Source organism: Diabrotica virgifera, chromosome 1 (genome assembly GCF_917563875.1).
Source record: "Diabrotica virgifera virgifera chromosome 1, PGI_DIABVI_V3a".
Lineage (NCBI taxonomy): Eukaryota > Metazoa > Arthropoda > Insecta > Coleoptera > Chrysomelidae > Diabrotica > Diabrotica virgifera.
The window spans coordinates 76,643,870-76,661,774 of record NC_065443.1 but is presented as its reverse complement, the minus strand read 5'-3'; the positions used below and the strand labels follow the sequence as shown (position 1 = coordinate 76,661,774).

Here is a 17,905-nt window from a genome sequence, read left to right as displayed (position 1 = left end):
GCCACTTATATAAAAATAAGTGGTTTATTTCCCATCTAAATAGTTAATCATATAAATACCACAAGGAAATAGCTTCAGAACAACATTAAGAAATACACTTTGTATTCTATTTTTCATCTCATCCCTTGTTGTTGGAGGTATTTTATAAACTTCATTATTAACGTAACTCCAAAAAAATCAGTCCAGTTTATTAAATTCTGGGGATTTGGGTGGCCACGCTACTGGTCCATTGAAAAATGAAAATATCTCGAAAGCTAATAAATTTAGACATAGGGAATGTTATCTCAACTCAGCAGATGTAGGTAGCGACCATAGCCTAGTATTATGTAAAATAGGAATCACTATGAAATATTTCACACCTAAGAGGGCAGCACCAACACAAACAAAAATCAATCACTTGGAGAGAGAAAAGTAACGAATATTCACATATTAAATAAGAAAACCCAGTGGTTTAAAGAGGAAGTTAAGATAAAATGCGAAGAAAAGAAGAAAGCCTTTTTACAATACAGAACAAAACAAACACAACAGGCATACAACCACTACCAACGAATCAGAAACGAAACGAATACTTTAGTGAGGCAAATAAAAAGGGAGCACTGGCAGAGTTTCTCAAAACAGATGGAACACAACTTCTACGGAACACAAAAAGAAGTATGGAGAATGATCAGAGGGCAAAGAAAGGAGATGAACGAATTAATAAAAGCGAAACACATTCAGAAGGAAACATGGGCAGACTACTTCCGATCTCTATTTGCTAAAAACAACGATAATAAACCACCAACACCTGAAGTTACAACAAACGAAGAAATAAACATCGAGGAGGAAGAGGTAAAGGTAACATTAAGAAAATTAAAAAATAGAAAATCTCCAGGAGAGGACAGAATATCGAACGGACTCCTAAAGTACGGAGGACAAGATCTAACTAAACAACTATTAAAACTAATACAAAAAATAATAGAACAAAACAGAATACCATAAGAATGGAGATCAAGCATCCTAATACCTCTCTTCAAAAAAGGAGACACAACATTAAAATTAACAACAAAAGTGATAACAAACAAATTGAATGAAATTATAACATTAGCAGAAGAACAACAATGTTTTAGGTCGGGAAGGTCATGCACTGACGCTATATTTCTAATGAGGCAAGTTCAAGAGAAATCGTTGGAATACAACAAACCGGCATATTTATGTTTCGTGGACCTTAAGAAAGCATTTGACAGGGTCACATTAAAGGACGTTATCCACTTGTTATACTAGAGAGAGGTACCTCTGGGAATAATTAAAACGATAGAAAACATTTACCAGAACAACACAATAAAAGTAAAAGAGGAAGATGAACTAACTGACCCAATTGAAGCCGGCAATGGGATAAGACAGGGGGATTCCTTGAGTCCTTTATTGTTTAACCTGATCATGGACGAAATAATAAAAAAAAGTAAGAACTAAAAAAAGATACCAAATGGGAGAAGAACAACTTAATAATCTGCTATGCGGACGATGCAATACTAATCTCTCAAAGTGAAGATGATTTACAACGTATGCTGCACCAATTCAACATAATCGCCAGAAAATTTAACATGTTAATTTCCTCAAAAAAGAAAAAATGCATGGTTATAAAAGCAGATCCAATAAGATGTAAATTGGAGCTGGAAGGTCAGATAATAGAACAAGTGATGGAATTTAAATACCTAGGCATCACACTATCTAGCTACGGAAGACTCGAAACAGAAGTGGAAGATCAAGTGAATAGAGCAAACAGAGCCGCAGGTTGCCCGAATGACACAATATGGAGAAATAAAAATATCGGAAAAGAAATGAAAGGCAATTTACAAAACAGTCATCAGACCAATAATGACGCGGCAGAAACACGACCCCACACAGAGAGGACAAAAAGATTGCTCGGAACAGCGGAGATGAAAACCCTTCGAAAAATCGATGGTAAGACTCTATGGGACAGAGCTAGAAGTAGATATACGACGGAGATGCAAATCCTAAGAAACAGAAGAATAGAATGGAATGACAACAAATAAGGTAGTCAGGACAGCGAGAGACGGTTCCCCAATAGGAAGACGATCAGTGGGAAGACCACGAAAACGATGGAACGACAACTTACTAGAGGCACATTGAAAAAATAGAGTCATGTCTATACAAAAAGAAGAAGAAGAAGAAGAAGAAGAAGAAGAAGGAATGTTACCTAAAAATTAAAGTATGGTAATGGAACTTTTCAATAGTGATATAAAATACAGAGTGTTCCATTTAAAATTACTGATAAAATAATGTACTTGCGTTTTGACTCACCCTGTATTTGATATAAAGAAAATTAGCAATATCAATAATTCTTGAAAATTTTCACAATACGTTAAAAAATATGGCATTAATAAACCATTGCTGTTTTCCTTATTTTTATTTATACAGGCAGTTGAACAGGTTATGATTTTCATATAAAATTGGTTATAACTTTGTAAATACCCTGTATAACATAACAAACCTTTATATTTTAGTGATGGAGAAGTTAACAGAATTTCGAAATAGGGTGTTCCATTTAAAAAAACATAACTTTGGTCTGCCACTGTGTTATTGAACACCCTCTAACATTCTAACAATTGGCAACAAAGTTGGCTACAATTTTTGTTATTAACTTTTATTGCTATCTATTACTATAGCGGATCTATTGAGCTTTGCCCCACTAATCAATCACCCTGTATACTATTACTAGCTACATCTGCAAATCTAGATTAACTCGGAAGGTAGGCAACTATATAAATACGGCAATACATACTGGTCAAACAATACAAACAGAAATACATTTGGTTGATTTTTGTGTCACTGATTTTTGATATCGTCACCAAAGTCAACAGCATCCAATCCGTTAGTAGATAGCCAGTCCCATAAATTTTGTTCAAAATATGAAGGAGGGATATTTTACCTGAACGTTCGAAGAGCTTCACTATTTGATTCAGTTTTTCTTTTGATCTCGTCGCTTTTCTACTCTTTGTTAATCTTACTGCTTGTTCTACTTGGTCCATAGTTATATCACAGTATTAAAAACAAACAGTAGTGACAATCTCATCGGCGCCTTTAAAGTTTTTGAACTCTCGTTTTGTAGAAGCAGCTATCTTATCTGTCATCTGAGGTGAAAAGTTATGACCGGACTGACTCAATAAAAATCTTTCTGGTCATCATCAGAATTACTAAAAGCCCTATTGTAGGGCTTAGGTTTAGAAATACATATTAGACGAATTAAGTAGGTCAAGTAAATTATCAAATCTCTGAATGATCTCAGTAGTTCCAATACCTTCAAGAGACAACATATTAAAACGAATGTACAAGGTTAAACCAGCTGCAACAGGGAACTTGGACTAAAAAATTTTTTTGCATAAAATTGTTAATTTATGTTTAAAAATGTTATATTCAAAATATTACGTCTTAACAATGAATAATGTACGTACAACAACTGATAATGGGTGCGTTCGGACGACCACAGCGGCTGGACAGCTGAGCCAGCAGTAGCTGTCAGACGTCACCGCTGGAAGCCAGCCGCTGAGAGATTTACTAAGCTTTCCCTATCACGGCTGGATGCAACCACTCAGCCGATTTCTGCTGGCAGCCAGCCGCTATGGTCGTCCGAACGCACCCAATAGTTCCACGCCCAAAATTTCCGTTTCAAACAACTTCAAAAGCGCGAGCTGGGGTCTGACGTCACAGACCACTCGTATCGTTCGCCCGTTCGGTTGGCTATTGCATTGAATGCAGTTTGCTATTGCCAGTTGTGCGTGTCGAATAACTGTGCTGCTTACTCGGTATTTATGTTATTGTATTTAGTGTGTAATATACTTTATCAAAATGGAAAACAAAAACCTTACAATAAAATATAATAAACTTTATAAAAATTTAGTTTCTTTATTATTATGCAAATTACACCGTAATCTTTTCCAGGATATACGAAATCCTTCTATTAGGGGTAGATCAAACCCACGGGGTAAACTGTATACTATAATATAATGATACGAAACTATTGTTATAAACGGTTTAAACATGCTTATTAATAATACTTACTTATTTGCCTTAACACCTCGCATTTCTCCAATAGAATAGCTTTCACTACTTTTTATAAAATTTGCCACCATGAAGACATCAACGGTAGGTAAGATGTCAGATTGACCTTTTGAAAACCCCTCGTCCGTCATATTATGCGTTTTAAACTCTTTACAAAGTAGCACTCAACTTTATCAATTTCAATTTGAAACTAAGCTGATTGGGGAACTGCTTACAATATATAAGATATAAATAATACCTAGGAATTTTCAATTAAAGACGATTAAAATGTACTATACAATCCCCAGAATAATAAGTCTGGATCCCGCGTATGACAAAAAAGTTGATTAATAGCAAGTTGAAAATTTGTTAATAGCTTAAGGGTGTCTAGTCGGACAAACTTTGATATATGGGAACACTGGAACAGGGGAAGTTTTAATTGTGGAACTGTTTAAAAATTTGGAATGGTCAGACCACGAAAACGTCACATGTATTTTGTCCGACACAACTTCCAATTGATTTGTTACCCTTTCATTAAACTCTCATGCAAAAATCAGACTGCTATTTATCACCTGTCATCATTCCTGTCATTTGACATATTCTACGTGTTCCACTCATTATAATTCCCATTTGGTGATAAATAGCAGCCTGATTTTTGCATGAGAGTTTAATGAAAGGGTAACAAATCAATTGGAAGTTAGTTCTGTCGGACAAAAGACATGTGACGTTTTCGTGGTCTGACCGTTCCAAATTTTTAACCTGTTCCACAATTAAAACTTCCCCTGTTCCAATGTTCCTATAGATCAAAGTTTGTCCGACTAGACACCCTTAAGCTATTAACAAATTTTCAGCTTGCTATTAATCAACTTTTTTTTCATACGCGGGATCCAGACCTATAACCTAATCGCTTTCTTTTGAAAAACCCTCGTGAGTAATAGTACTTATACGTTATAAAAACATTAGTAATTTCTAAATATTTATAAATTTCACTTTGAAACTAAATAAACTGATTGTAGAACTATGCAAGAATACAAATAATAACTGGTAATTTTCATTTAAATACGATTAAAATTTAATATACACTATAATACCCGTAATACCTACCCTAATCGCGTTGTTTCCGACTGCTAGCCCGGTTGACCGTGGTCGGTGACGTCAGACCAATAGAAGGACGTTCAAGAGCGTCCTAAGATATTTGAATTTTACAGCATTTTCAAAGCGTCGTAATTAGCGCACGGGTTAAAAATATTTGTTTTTTTCGCATGCAAGCGTTTTAAGATCATGTTACCTTATGTTTTTTAATATTATTTTAATATTTAAAAATTTATGCAAGTTCCCTATTGCAATTGTGCTACTACGCACCTGAGTTGCCAGTCCAACCTTCAAGTTGAAAGTATGCAGAAGCGCAGTGAGGTCTGCGACTTCTCGCCGCAATCTAGCTGCGCGAAAAAAAAATGCGTGACTTCATCAAGGTCGCAGAGTGTCATTACTGTTTGTTATATGTATGTACTGGGTTATATCAGGTCCTGTCACTACTTCTTTAGTTTCTAAATCGGTCCTTCTATTAATACACAGTTCCCCAATACACTGAAGTCCAGGGTTCTTTAACCGTGCGTCATCATTTAAAGTTTAAGGGGCTATCCTAGTGTAAAAGTACGAAATTCATATACTTTTTTGGGAATTTCTAAAATAAAAAATGCTGTACCAATTGTTTTGAAAATTTTCATGAGCATTTATTATAAAAAGGAGTACTTATAAAACAATTTTTATAAAAACATATTGAAAATTAAACGATTTATGCGCCATCTACTGGCGCCGTGAAAATAAAAACACAGCTCCACTGCTGCAGTGATTAGGACTAATAGAGATCCTGAGACATAAATTTTTAAAGTTATTATTGAAATATAAGTTATTTTCTATACCATCAACTACGGGTTTTTTGATCGGATAAAAAATGTCAATTTGGCGGGTTTTGAAACTGAAAATCATTATTCTCTTTGCCTTATCCCTATGCGGGGTCGGCTTCCCTAATTGCATTTCTCCATACAATTCTATCTTGAGTCATATCAATGTCAATCCCCTTTACCAACATGTCCTGCCTTATCGTCTCCCCCCAGGTCTTCTTTGGTCTTCCTCTCCTACTACTTCCAGGAATCTGCACTTCAGGTATTCTTCGTATTGGGTGATTAACGTCTCGACGTTGAACATGACCAAACCATCTTAACCTATGCTCTCTCATTTTGGCATCAATTGGTGCCACATCTAGACTTCCCCTAATATACTCATTTCTAATTTTATCCTTCTTTGTCACTCCACCCATCCATCTAAGCATTCTCATTTCCGCCACATGCATTCGTTGTTCCTCTTTCTTTTTCACTGCTCAACATTCAGTTCCGTACAACATAGCCGGTCTTATGGTTGTTTTATAGAATTTTCCCTTCAGCTTCATTGGAATTTTTCTGTCACACAACACACCACTCACTTCTTTCCACTTCATCCAGACAACCCTAATGCTGCTGCATGCATCTCCATCTATTTCTCCATTACTCTGTAATACCGATCCTAGGTAATTAAAACTATTGCTTTTCACAATCATTTCACCATCCAAAGATACCATTTTATTTGTAGTAGCTCCATCTTTAAATTAACATTCCAAATACTCTCATTTTGTCCTACTAAGTTTTAAACCTTTTTCATACAGAGCTTGTCTCCACTGTTGCAGTTTTTGTTCTAAGTCTCTTTCACCATTTCCTACTAACACGATATCATCAGCATACATTAAGCACCATGGAATGTTACCCTGTAGTTTCGCTGTTATCTGGTCCAAAGCTAATGAGAATAAATACGGACTAAGCACAGAGCCTTGGTGCAATCCTACTTTCACATGAAATTTATCAGTCTCTCCCACACCTGTCCTAACACTAGTCGTTACCCCCTCATACATATCCCTCACAATTTTTACATATTCACCAGGGACTCCTTTCTTATTGAGTGCCCACCACAGAATCTCTCGAGGAACTCTATCATATGCTTTCTCAAGATCAATGAATACCATATGAGCGTTTGTTTCTTTACTCCTGTATTTTTCCATCAACTGCCTTATAATGAAAATTGAATCTGTTGTTGATCTACCCTGCATAAAGCCAAATTGATTCTCGGATATTTCGGTCTCTTCACGTATCCGTCTATCAATTACTCTTTCCCATATTTTCATGGTGTGGCTAAGCAGTTTTATAGCCCTGTAGTTTGTACATTGTTGTATATCTCCCTTGTTTTTGTAAACAGGTACCAGTATACTGCTTCTCCATTCGTCTGGCATTTGTCCGACTTCCATAATTCTATTAAATAGACCTGCTAGCCACCTTGTTCCTGTCTCTCCCAATACTCTCCATACTTCCCCAGGAATATCATCTGGTCCTACCGCTTTTCCTTTCTTTATTTTTTGAAGCGCTTGAGCCACTTCCTCGTTGGTTATTTTGGTGACCATTGCTGCTACTGTCTCCGTTGACTCTACAGGCTGTCTGTCAAATTCTTCATTTAATAAGCTGTCAAAGTACTTTCTCCATCTCTTTTTGACATCCCTTTCGTGAACTAGTATTTTATTATTTTCATCTCGGATACATCTAATCTGATTAAAATCTTTTGCTTTCTTTGCTCTCTGTTTGGCTATTTTATATATCTTCGTTTCGCCTTCCCTGGTATCAAGTTGATCGTATAGGTTTGAATACGCTTCTGCTTTGGCTTTTGCTACTGCTACTTTCGCTTCCTTTTTCGCCACCATATAGTTTTGAAGATCTGTGTCGGATCTGGTTTCTTGCCACTTTTTATATAATTTTCTCTTCTCTTTTATTTTTCCTTGTACTTCGTTTGACCACCACCAAGTCTCTGTATCCTCAAACTTTTTTCCTGACGTTTTCCCAAGTATTTCAATGGCAGTCTCTCTAATACTACTGGCCATTTTTCTCCTTGTATTAGGGCTTCCTTTCATGTTCCAACATATTTTTTCTACTATTCTTCTCCTGAATAGACCTTCTTTCTCATCTTTCAGCAGCCACCACTTGATTTTTTGTGGTCCTCTCCGATATTTTTGTTTAGTTTCGCTTTTTACTTCGATGTTTTGAAACTGAAAATATTTTAGCTAATTTAATTAATATTTTTCAAAAATCCTAGTAGATGGTATAGGAAATAACTTATATTTCAATAATCACTTTGAAACTTTATGTTTCAGGATATATGTATATTAGTCCCAATCACTGCAGCAGTGGAGCCACGTTTTTATTTTCACGGTGCTAGTAGATGGCGCATAACTCGTTTAATTTTCAATATTTTTGTTATAAAAATTGTTTTACATGTGCTTCTGTTTATAATAAATGCTCATGCAAATTTTCAAAACAATTGGTATTTAATATATTTATACGCTGTGAGCTCGTACGTAGAGGGGATATTTACAAATTCGCGAACGCCAGTAGTGACAAGTTTGTAAACGTTTACCGGAAATTTGACATAAATGTCAAAGTGATTAATTTAAAATTAAAATTAAAAACATTAATTATAAACAATATTAGTTGGTCAAAGCTGTGGTATATATTTTTACTTTAAATATACTTACGTTTTAAATACTGAATTTAAGTTTTTTTAATGTTCCGTAATATCTAATTATAAATAATCTATTATAATCTTAGCGCCCTCTACACGATTATTGTCAAAGTATCCGAAGTAAGAAATTGATATTTTATCAATAGAACGTCAAAATGATCTTAAAAAAATCGATTACAATTTAATTACTTTTTTGCGTTGTAAATATTAAGCGATAACAATTAAATAATAAATTTAAAAATTACCGGTAAAAGTTGAATTAGTAACCGCTAGGAGCGACACCAGCGAAGCTCAGAGCGTATAAGTACTCTAAAAAGTATATGAATTTCGTACTTTTACACTAAGATAGCCCCTTAACACTAGAAAGTCGGGCTTAGCTTACCTACCTAGAAAGCCGGAAGGGATCATTTTGGCCCCACGTTCTTTAATCAATTAAAACTCAGTTTAAAGAAATTAAATCTACTCTAGACTATAGAATCTGATTTTATTTTTTACTTTCATTGTTTAACACATTCGCTGCCTATCAAAAACATTCGGAACACCATACAGTTTGCAGTTTTTGATATTTGCCACACATTGCCTTGTTACAGCCGCGGCAATGATTGGAAGTATGATTTCCTTTACAAAATATTTTTGTCGTTTTTGGATAGTAACAGTGATAGTTGTTGGTAGACCTGGTGTTGCTAGGCGTAGTTCCAGATTTCGGGAGGCAAGGTATGGGGCCCATAATTCTTCACACAGCCGAATAATAAACTTACAAAGACTGAGTCTACTTCCAGTTATTTCTTTATAAATAATCCATGCATTTATTGCTTCCAAGTCAAGAGTATTATCAAACACGTACATAGGCCATCGTCTTGAAGTTACTTTTGTAGTATAAAGACGCGTCATTTGGTCCTCTACACCCACAATTGTATCTTTGTGTTTAATTGTGTTCACCAACAATTTTATTTTTATTACGTAGATGATCAGTACCAGTATACAATTTACAATAAACATACATAAATATAATTTTACCCATTCGACAGGAATTTGAAAGAAAGGCTCGTCGAATTTCCCAGAAAACGATAATAACTTACACAGGGCCAATTTGGCCCCTTTAGACTTCTATGGTAGATTTGTTAGAAAAACCATTTAATAACTTTAGTAAACAATATTTTTTTGTGCTAAATATTATTGCCTCAAATTATTGCTAAATTATTGCCTCAAATAAAAAAACTACAATAACTTCAAATCGCAACAGGGGCCAAATTGGCCCCCCCCCCCGACTTTCTAGTGTTAAGGCATACGAAATAAGTCGGAAATTTACTCCACGCAACAGCAAGTGACAGACAGTAGCTACTGCTCCGATCATGGGTTATATTATAAAATTTGACGTTAGTTATCAAATAAATAGAATGTCAAATGTAAGTTTTGCTTTAAAATTTTGGTGCAGAATTACAGCTACATTTGAAGTAGCTTAATAAATTATTTTAATATCATTAGTGATTAATAAAAAAATAAACAATTTATAAAGAATATATTTTTTTTTGTGTGAATTTGATAGCCTTGGCCGAGCCAATTAGCCAGAAGAATATAATTCATATTTTCTTTTTGTCATTTTATTCACTTGGCGAAAACTTATACACAACCATTCCTTAACTGTGTGAATGAGGTTAGCTTTGTATGTTGTAAAAATGAAAGGCAAAATAAAATAGACCTACCATAAAATTTCAAACTCCAATATAAAATTATTTGTGAAAACAACTGTTTGTGTAATATAAAAAAAACTTCAAAATGCATTCGACAAAAAACAGCAAAAAATTCAACAGACTGACAGCCACAAAAGTAAACAAACCAGAAACGTCACAAATTGTACTTAAAATCTGAAAACATTCCCAACCGTCTTTTTTTGTACATATCTCTTTTAGATGTATAGAGTCTATAGCCTTCATAAAAATAACATGTGTTATTACTTAATAACAGGCGGTAGCTGGTTTGTATTTAGTTTCATAAGTGGTAGAGAATGATGCTAGATAAAAAGTATGTGTTTTATCTCGCAAGTATTAATGACGCACGGGTAAAGAATCGTGGACTCAACTGTAAATTGTTTTCCCTTGTACATTTTATCCATATCAGTGATAATAAGACCATTTAGGAACCAATGATTTCTCCATTGGTTTCTAAATATCCTGTTCATATCAACTTCAAATAATATCCGCGATATGCAAACGGGTATTGTGCAGTGACCAACAAAGAGTGCGTATGATATATTACTAAATAGTCTACAATGTAGCTCAGAGCTGTAATTCATTATCGTTCCATAATAGAGGTGAGACAAAAATGATGTACCGTGGTCAATAAGAACAATCGGTGTTGATTATTCTATTTTCCTGATCAACGTAACGCGTATGATGGTCTATTAAACAATCCATGTGGCTCAGAGTTGTTATTGATAATCTTTATATAATAGCTATTTTTAATAGTTTATTGACATACTAACTTAAAATAATTAACAACGCATTTTTGATAACGGATAATTGCACATAGAAAAATATTCCGAAGAATACTTACGACTTAGGTATCTGCATGGGAGATCTGAAAATAGATAATACATAATTAGTAATTTCTTAGTCCTTTATTGCAACGGCGTAAGCAGGATGGCCCCAAGAGGGGGGTTACAACTACTGGAGGGTCGCTGGGGGGTATGGAATAGTAATGGTGTTACGCATATAGAGCTTAAAGTACATCCCAATAGGGGGGGGGAGAGTTATAACCTCCGAAACACCCCCTGGTTACGCCTATGCTTTATTGTTCAACCTGATCATGGACGAAATAATACAAAAAGTAAGAACTAAAAAAGGATACCAAATGTAAGAAAATCAACTTAAAATAATCTGCTATGCAGACGATAAAATACTAATATGTCAAAGTGAAGATGATTTACAACGTATGCTGCACCAGTTATATAACCGCCAGAAAACCTAACATGTTAATTTCTCCAAAAAAGACAAAATACATGTTTGTGACAGCAAATCCAATAAGATGTAAATTAGAGCTGGAGGATCAGATAATTGAACAAGTGACAGAGAATAAATATCTAGGCATTACACGATCTAGCTATGGAAAGCTCGAAACAAAAGTGGAAGAACAAGAGAATAGTGCAATGAAACAATATGGAAAAATAAAACTATGGGAAAAGAAATGAAAGGCAGAATTTACAAAACCGTCATCAGACCAATAATGACACACATAAGACAAAAATATTGCTAGAAACAGCAGAGATGAAAACCCTTCGAAAAATCGACTGTAAGACACTATGGGACAGATAGAAATACAGATATACGACGGAGATGCAAGGAGGAGAGCATTAATAACTGGGTACAAAAGAGAAGAGTAGAATGGAATGACCACATAAGCCGAATGACACCAACCATAGTAAGGACGGCGAGACACGGTTCCCAATAGGTAGACGATCAGTTGGAAGACCAGGAAAACGATGGAACGACAACTTATTGGAGGCACATTGAAAAAACAGACAATCATGTCTATACAAAAAGAAGAAGATAATTACTAATGACATTAAGTTATACAGTATGTCCCTGTAATGTAAGTTGTATCCATATGGAAAACTTTATTATCATTAATTTTACGAAAAAGAGATATTCTTCATAAAAAGCTCTGCATGGTCCAAAACCTAAGATTTAACCATCAAATATCAAATTTTTTGAATATTATACGAGGTATGTCAAAAAGTTTGAATTTCACTCAAGAGTAAAGTAGCTTTATTTTTCACAATATTGAAAATTGCTATTATGAAAAGTTGTTTGGAATTAAAAACCATATTCCAGTATGCAATTACATCCTTCTAATTGAAAAATTGTTTTTTTGAAAAATTATGGATAACTAACATTATTTTCAATTATTTCAATTCAGATAACTCTTTTATTATTAATTTAACGAAAAAAAAGTTATTCTTAATAAAAAGTTCTGCATGGTCTAAAACCTAAAATACACCAATCTTATGTCAAATTTTATCAATTTTATACGAGGTATGTCAAAAAGTATGATTTTCGCTCAAGAGTAAAATACGTAAAATTTTTCACAATATCGAAAATTGTTATTATGAAAAGTTATTAAGAATTAAAAACTATGTTTCAGTATATAATTATGTACATCCTTCTAATTAAAATATTCTGAACTATAAAGGTACATACTTTACTTTTGATCTAAATTTATCTTTTTTGACATACCTCGTATAAAATTGATAAAATTTGATATAAAATGGTTGTATTTTAGGTTTTAGACCATCCAGAACTTTTTATTAAGAATCACTTTTTTTCGCAAAATTAATAATAAAAGAGTTATCAGAATTAAAATAACTAAAAATAATTTAGTTATCTATAATTTTTCAAAAAAAATTTTTTTTCAATTAGAAGGATGTAACTGCATATTAGAATATAGTTTTAATTCCAAACAACTTTTCATAATAGCAATTTTCAATATTGTGAAAAATAAAGCTATTTTACTCTTGAGTGAAATTCAAACTTTTTGACATACCTCGTATAACATTCATAAAATTTGATATCTGATGGTTGAATCTTGGGTTTTGGGCCATGCAGACCTTTTTATAAAGAATAACGTTTTTTCGTAAAATTAATAATAAAAAAGTTTTCCATATGGATACAACTTACAGGGACATATCCCAGTATTCGTCCTTCAGAATATTTTCTTAACAGGACTGAAAAGATTTACAAATATTCTAGATGTATTAGTTCAATTATATTATTTTTTATTTTAAATCGGTAGAGGTAAAGTTATCGATAAAAAAATTTGTTCAGTCATCATTAGGTTTTTTAATTCTGGAAAATCAAATTCAGAAATCGCGGATTATGTTGCAATTATTGTCACACTATAGTGTAAGAAATATAGTCAGATACCTTATGACGCATTATAGTGAAAAATTGCCGTGCAACTTATCTAGAGTTAAGGGGATGGGTACGAACTTTCGGCTTCAATGCTATTTAAATGGGATTCATTTTTTCGAATCCTGAGAAAACTAATAAGTATTTTTTTCTACAAGCGTGCAAAAAGTCTACTTTCGCACACGCGTTTTAGTTTAGAAAGTTTTACTTTTCCGCACGCGTTTAGATATTTTAATATGGCCTTAAAATAATTATAATACATGCAATAAACTAATATTTAGATGTTATTTACTATATTTTTTTATTTTTTCCTTGTGATATTTACTATTTTATTTCAAATGTATCTTATTGTGTTCCTGTTTTAATGAAATTAACGCGACAATTCGATGAAATAAAATTATTTTGACATAACATTTGAAAGTCAAATCGGTAGACAATAACAGTCGTTTTGAATAATCGTCATGGAAACCAAGATCGTCGTCATGCTAACTAATTATATTGAAAGTTTGGTTTTGACAACCTTGTCAAAGGATTAATTTGTGTATGTATTTTCATATTAATTAAATTAATTGATTAAGATTTGGTCATTTTTTAAAGACTCTTAGAAAAAATATTGTTCCTAACTCTTGCAGAAAGTCTCTTTTCCGCACTCGACTGTAGTCGCGTGCGGAAAAGTATGACTTTCTGCACTTGTTAGGAAAATAACTATTGAAAAATTTAAACGCAAAATGAAAGATAAGATTACGGTATTACCGAGGGCCGAAAGTCCCCGAAAACTTCTATAATGTTTATTTTAATAAGTTACAGGGGTGAAAAACTAAGAGAAAATTCAGTGTGATTTTTAATTTCAAATATCTCATTCAAAAGAAACTTTTTATCCATTCTAAGGGACTATCGGCCCTCTGTAATAATGTAATATTTCATTCTGCGTTTAAATTTTTCAAAAATACTTATTAGTTTTCTCAGGATTCGAAAAAAAAATGATTACATTTAAAATATATTGAAAATTTTAACAGGCGTCAAAATGTTCCTTTCCTCTTAAGTGTTTTGTGAAAAAAGGTTCTTCAAAAACACGTTCCTAGATAAACATGTCACCGATAGACCCACAAATGAGGATTAGATATGAGAGCAGCAAAAGGCACAAAAAGTTGAGCTTGTTTTTCTAGACTAACAAATGTCATACTTACAATTTTCGATTTTCTTTTCCTTTTGTTTTCTTCTTGACAGTTTCTTTGGAAGTTTGTTTCTCCGTATTCGTAGCTTTAACTTTTGAAGGTGATCCTTTCGATTTAGGTTTAGCTTTACTAGTCTTTCTTTGTTTTATTTGTTTTACATCTGTAATAGGAACGGTGTCCAATGATTCGCTAATGGTTTTCACTGGACTAGTCGAAGTGCTCAAATTCATTCTCTTTATCAGAACTTGAGCCATCTTTTCACCCCTTAAAAAACAGAAAAGTATCATATCAGATTGGGTTACATGAAACTTTGTAAACAAGTTATACGATATTTCAAGATATTACCAATAGTTGTTTTAAAAACAGCTATTGGTTATAATAACAGGTCACTATTTTAAAATAATCTTTTTTGAAAACGATTTCCGTAGTGGAAATGAAACGTCAGAAAACTATAAAATGTAATTTTCAGTACAATCAATTATTGCGGCTTAATCAGAGGACACGGTACTGATTGCTTCCAATGAAAAAGAGTTGCAACGACTTGTAAACAGGGTGACCGAAACATGTGATGAATATGGGCTAAACTTTAGCCCATATTCATCACGGCTAAACCTTAATACTTCTAAGACAAAACTTATGGTTGTCAGCAAAACAACCATAAGCACAGTTACAACCAATAAACATCGGAGCGTATGAAACAAAGTTAAAAACAGTCTAAAATATTATCTATTTGGGCGCCAACGTTAACGATAACTGGGATATAAACAATAGAATAAGCAAACACACTGAAAGAGCCAGATCCGCCTTCTAGAAACTAAAGAAAATTAGTATTAATAGATATTACCTTAAACATGTAATTTAATCCATAATCCTTAAACCATAATCTAAACATTTATGTTTAGATTTATGTTTAGCCTTTGTAGACTATGAAAAAGCGTTCGATAGTGTCGAGATATGGGCGATAGAAAAACTCTAAATAACAGCAGAATAGACTCCAGGTACAGGCAACTCTTACATAACATCTATAAAACTGCAACTATGACAGTCGAATGGGATAATAAAACAAACAAAACTAATCCTATAGAAATACGTAGAGGCGTAAGACAAGGAGATGTAATATCCCCAAAACTCCACCTTAGATCTGAAAGACGTCTTTAAAGAACTGGAATGGGAAGACCTGGGTATCAACATAAACGGGAAGAATCTCAATCACCTCAGATATTGCGATGATGTTGTCCTTATTACAACCAACTAAGAAGAACTAGCCCCAATACTGAGTCAACTAGCACACGCATCAGAGAAGATAGGATTAAAAATGAACATGAGTAAAACAAAAATCATGACAAATACAAATGACAGAATAAATGTAAATATAAATAATGTCAGTATTAAGGTTGTTGACGAATATACAGGGTGAGTCATGAGGAACTGTACATACTCCTACCTCGTATAGAGGCTCCTATGGGGAATAACAAATGACCATTAAAAAGTGCCTGCTCCCATTGTTTAATAATATACAGGGCGAGTTTCGCCTTTTGACAGAAATTTGTATTCGTCATAATTTTTGAACGGTCAGATCGATGTGTCTCTTATTTTGGCCAATCGTTACACTATTACCACCTAATCAACTAATTTATTCAAACTAGAAAAATCAGGTCCGGCTTTAAAAAAATTAGTTCGTTTGGGTCTTAGAAAAAATTTCACCCTGTATACGCTTTTTGAAAACTCTAATATGAATTTTACAAATTAGACAAATAGGCAATTAAAATGGCATATTTATTTTTTTCCGCACACGATTACTTAATTTTTTATAAAAAAATCAAATTTCACTATGAAGTAAAAGTTTGGTAAAGTGAACCATAGATTTAAAAAAAAAAATAACTTTTATTACAAAAATTAATTTTTTTTGCACAAATAAGTAATTTATGTTACCATCCAATCAACTAATTTATTCAAACTAGAAAAAAATCAGGTCCGGCTTTAAAAAAATTAGTTCGTTTGGGTCTTGGAAAAAATTTCACCCTGTATACGCTTTTTGAAAACTCTAATATGAATTTTACAAATAAGACAAATAGGCAATTAAAATGGCATATTTATTTCTTTCCCCATACGATTACTTAATTTTTTATTAAAAAATCAAATTTGTCAAAATCGGAATTTTAACCTAAAAATAAAAAAAAATGAACTCACGGTTTAACTCGCTACAACTCTGTTCCATTTTAATATTTTTTTCTAAAATTTTTACAGCACATACCTCTTACCATTGTGAAGACTATGAAAATTGTTGTAGACTTTCAGTCTTCTTCTTGTAAAAGTTGCAAACTTGTAAATCGCAAAAATTAGGTGGAAAAATTTAAAATTTATCAATTTGATCACGTCTATGTTAAACTGTAGAGTCCAAAAGAAGTGTTATGAGAAGTTTTAGATCTAGACGTGTCATAGAAACAAAAATGTTAAAACTTTTAATTTTAAGAAAAACGTTGTTTTGTAAATTAATTTTTGTAAAAAAGGTTAATTTTTTAAAATCTATGCAAAAACTTTGCCAAACTTTTTATGCATAGTCAAATTTGATTTTTTAATAAAAAAATAAGTAATCGTGTGAGGAAAAATTAAATATGCCATTTTAATTGCCTATTTGTCTTATTTGTAAAATTCATATTAGAGTTTTCACAAAACGTATACAAGGTGAAATTTTTTCTAAGACCCAAACAAACTTATTTGTTAAAAAAAATTCGTTTTTGTAATAAAGTTATTTTTTTTAAATCTATGGTTCACTTTACCAAACTTTTAATTATTCATAGTCAAATTTGATTTTTTTTATAAAAAATTAAGTAATCGTGTGGGGAAAAAAACAAATATGCCATTTTAATTGCCTATTTGTCTAATTTGTAAAAATCATATTAGAGTTTTCAAAAAGCGTATACAGGGTGAAATTTTTTCTAAGACCAAAACGAACTTATTTTTTAAATCCGGGCCTGATTTTTTTCTTGTTTGAATAAATTAGTTGATTGGTTACATAAATTAAATATTTGTTCAAAAAAAATTAATTTTGGTAATAAAAGTTAATTTTGTTAAATCTATGGTTCACTTTACCAAACTTTTAATTCATAATCAAATTTGATTTTTTTATAAAAAATTAAGCAATCGTGTGCGGAAAAAAATAAATATGTTATTTTAATTACCTATTTGTCT

At 32.7% G+C, this 17,905-nt stretch overlaps 1 protein-coding gene across 3 annotated transcripts in view; it reads right to left on the bottom strand.

Moving 5' to 3' along the window:
- Positions 1–17,905, bottom strand: part of LOC114334747 (histone H3.v1) — a 109,029-nt gene that overhangs the window by 15,270 nt on the left and 75,854 nt on the right. For all 3 annotated transcript variants that reach the window (XM_028284836.2, XM_028284837.2, XM_028284835.2), the window contains 2 exons: positions 14,726–14,977; positions 11,188–11,211 (listed from right to left, as the gene is read on the bottom strand). In XM_028284836.2, coding sequence (XP_028140637.1) covers positions 11,188–11,211; positions 14,726–14,977 — 276 coding nt within the window. The remainder of the gene's footprint in view (positions 1–11,187; positions 11,212–14,725; positions 14,978–17,905) is intronic.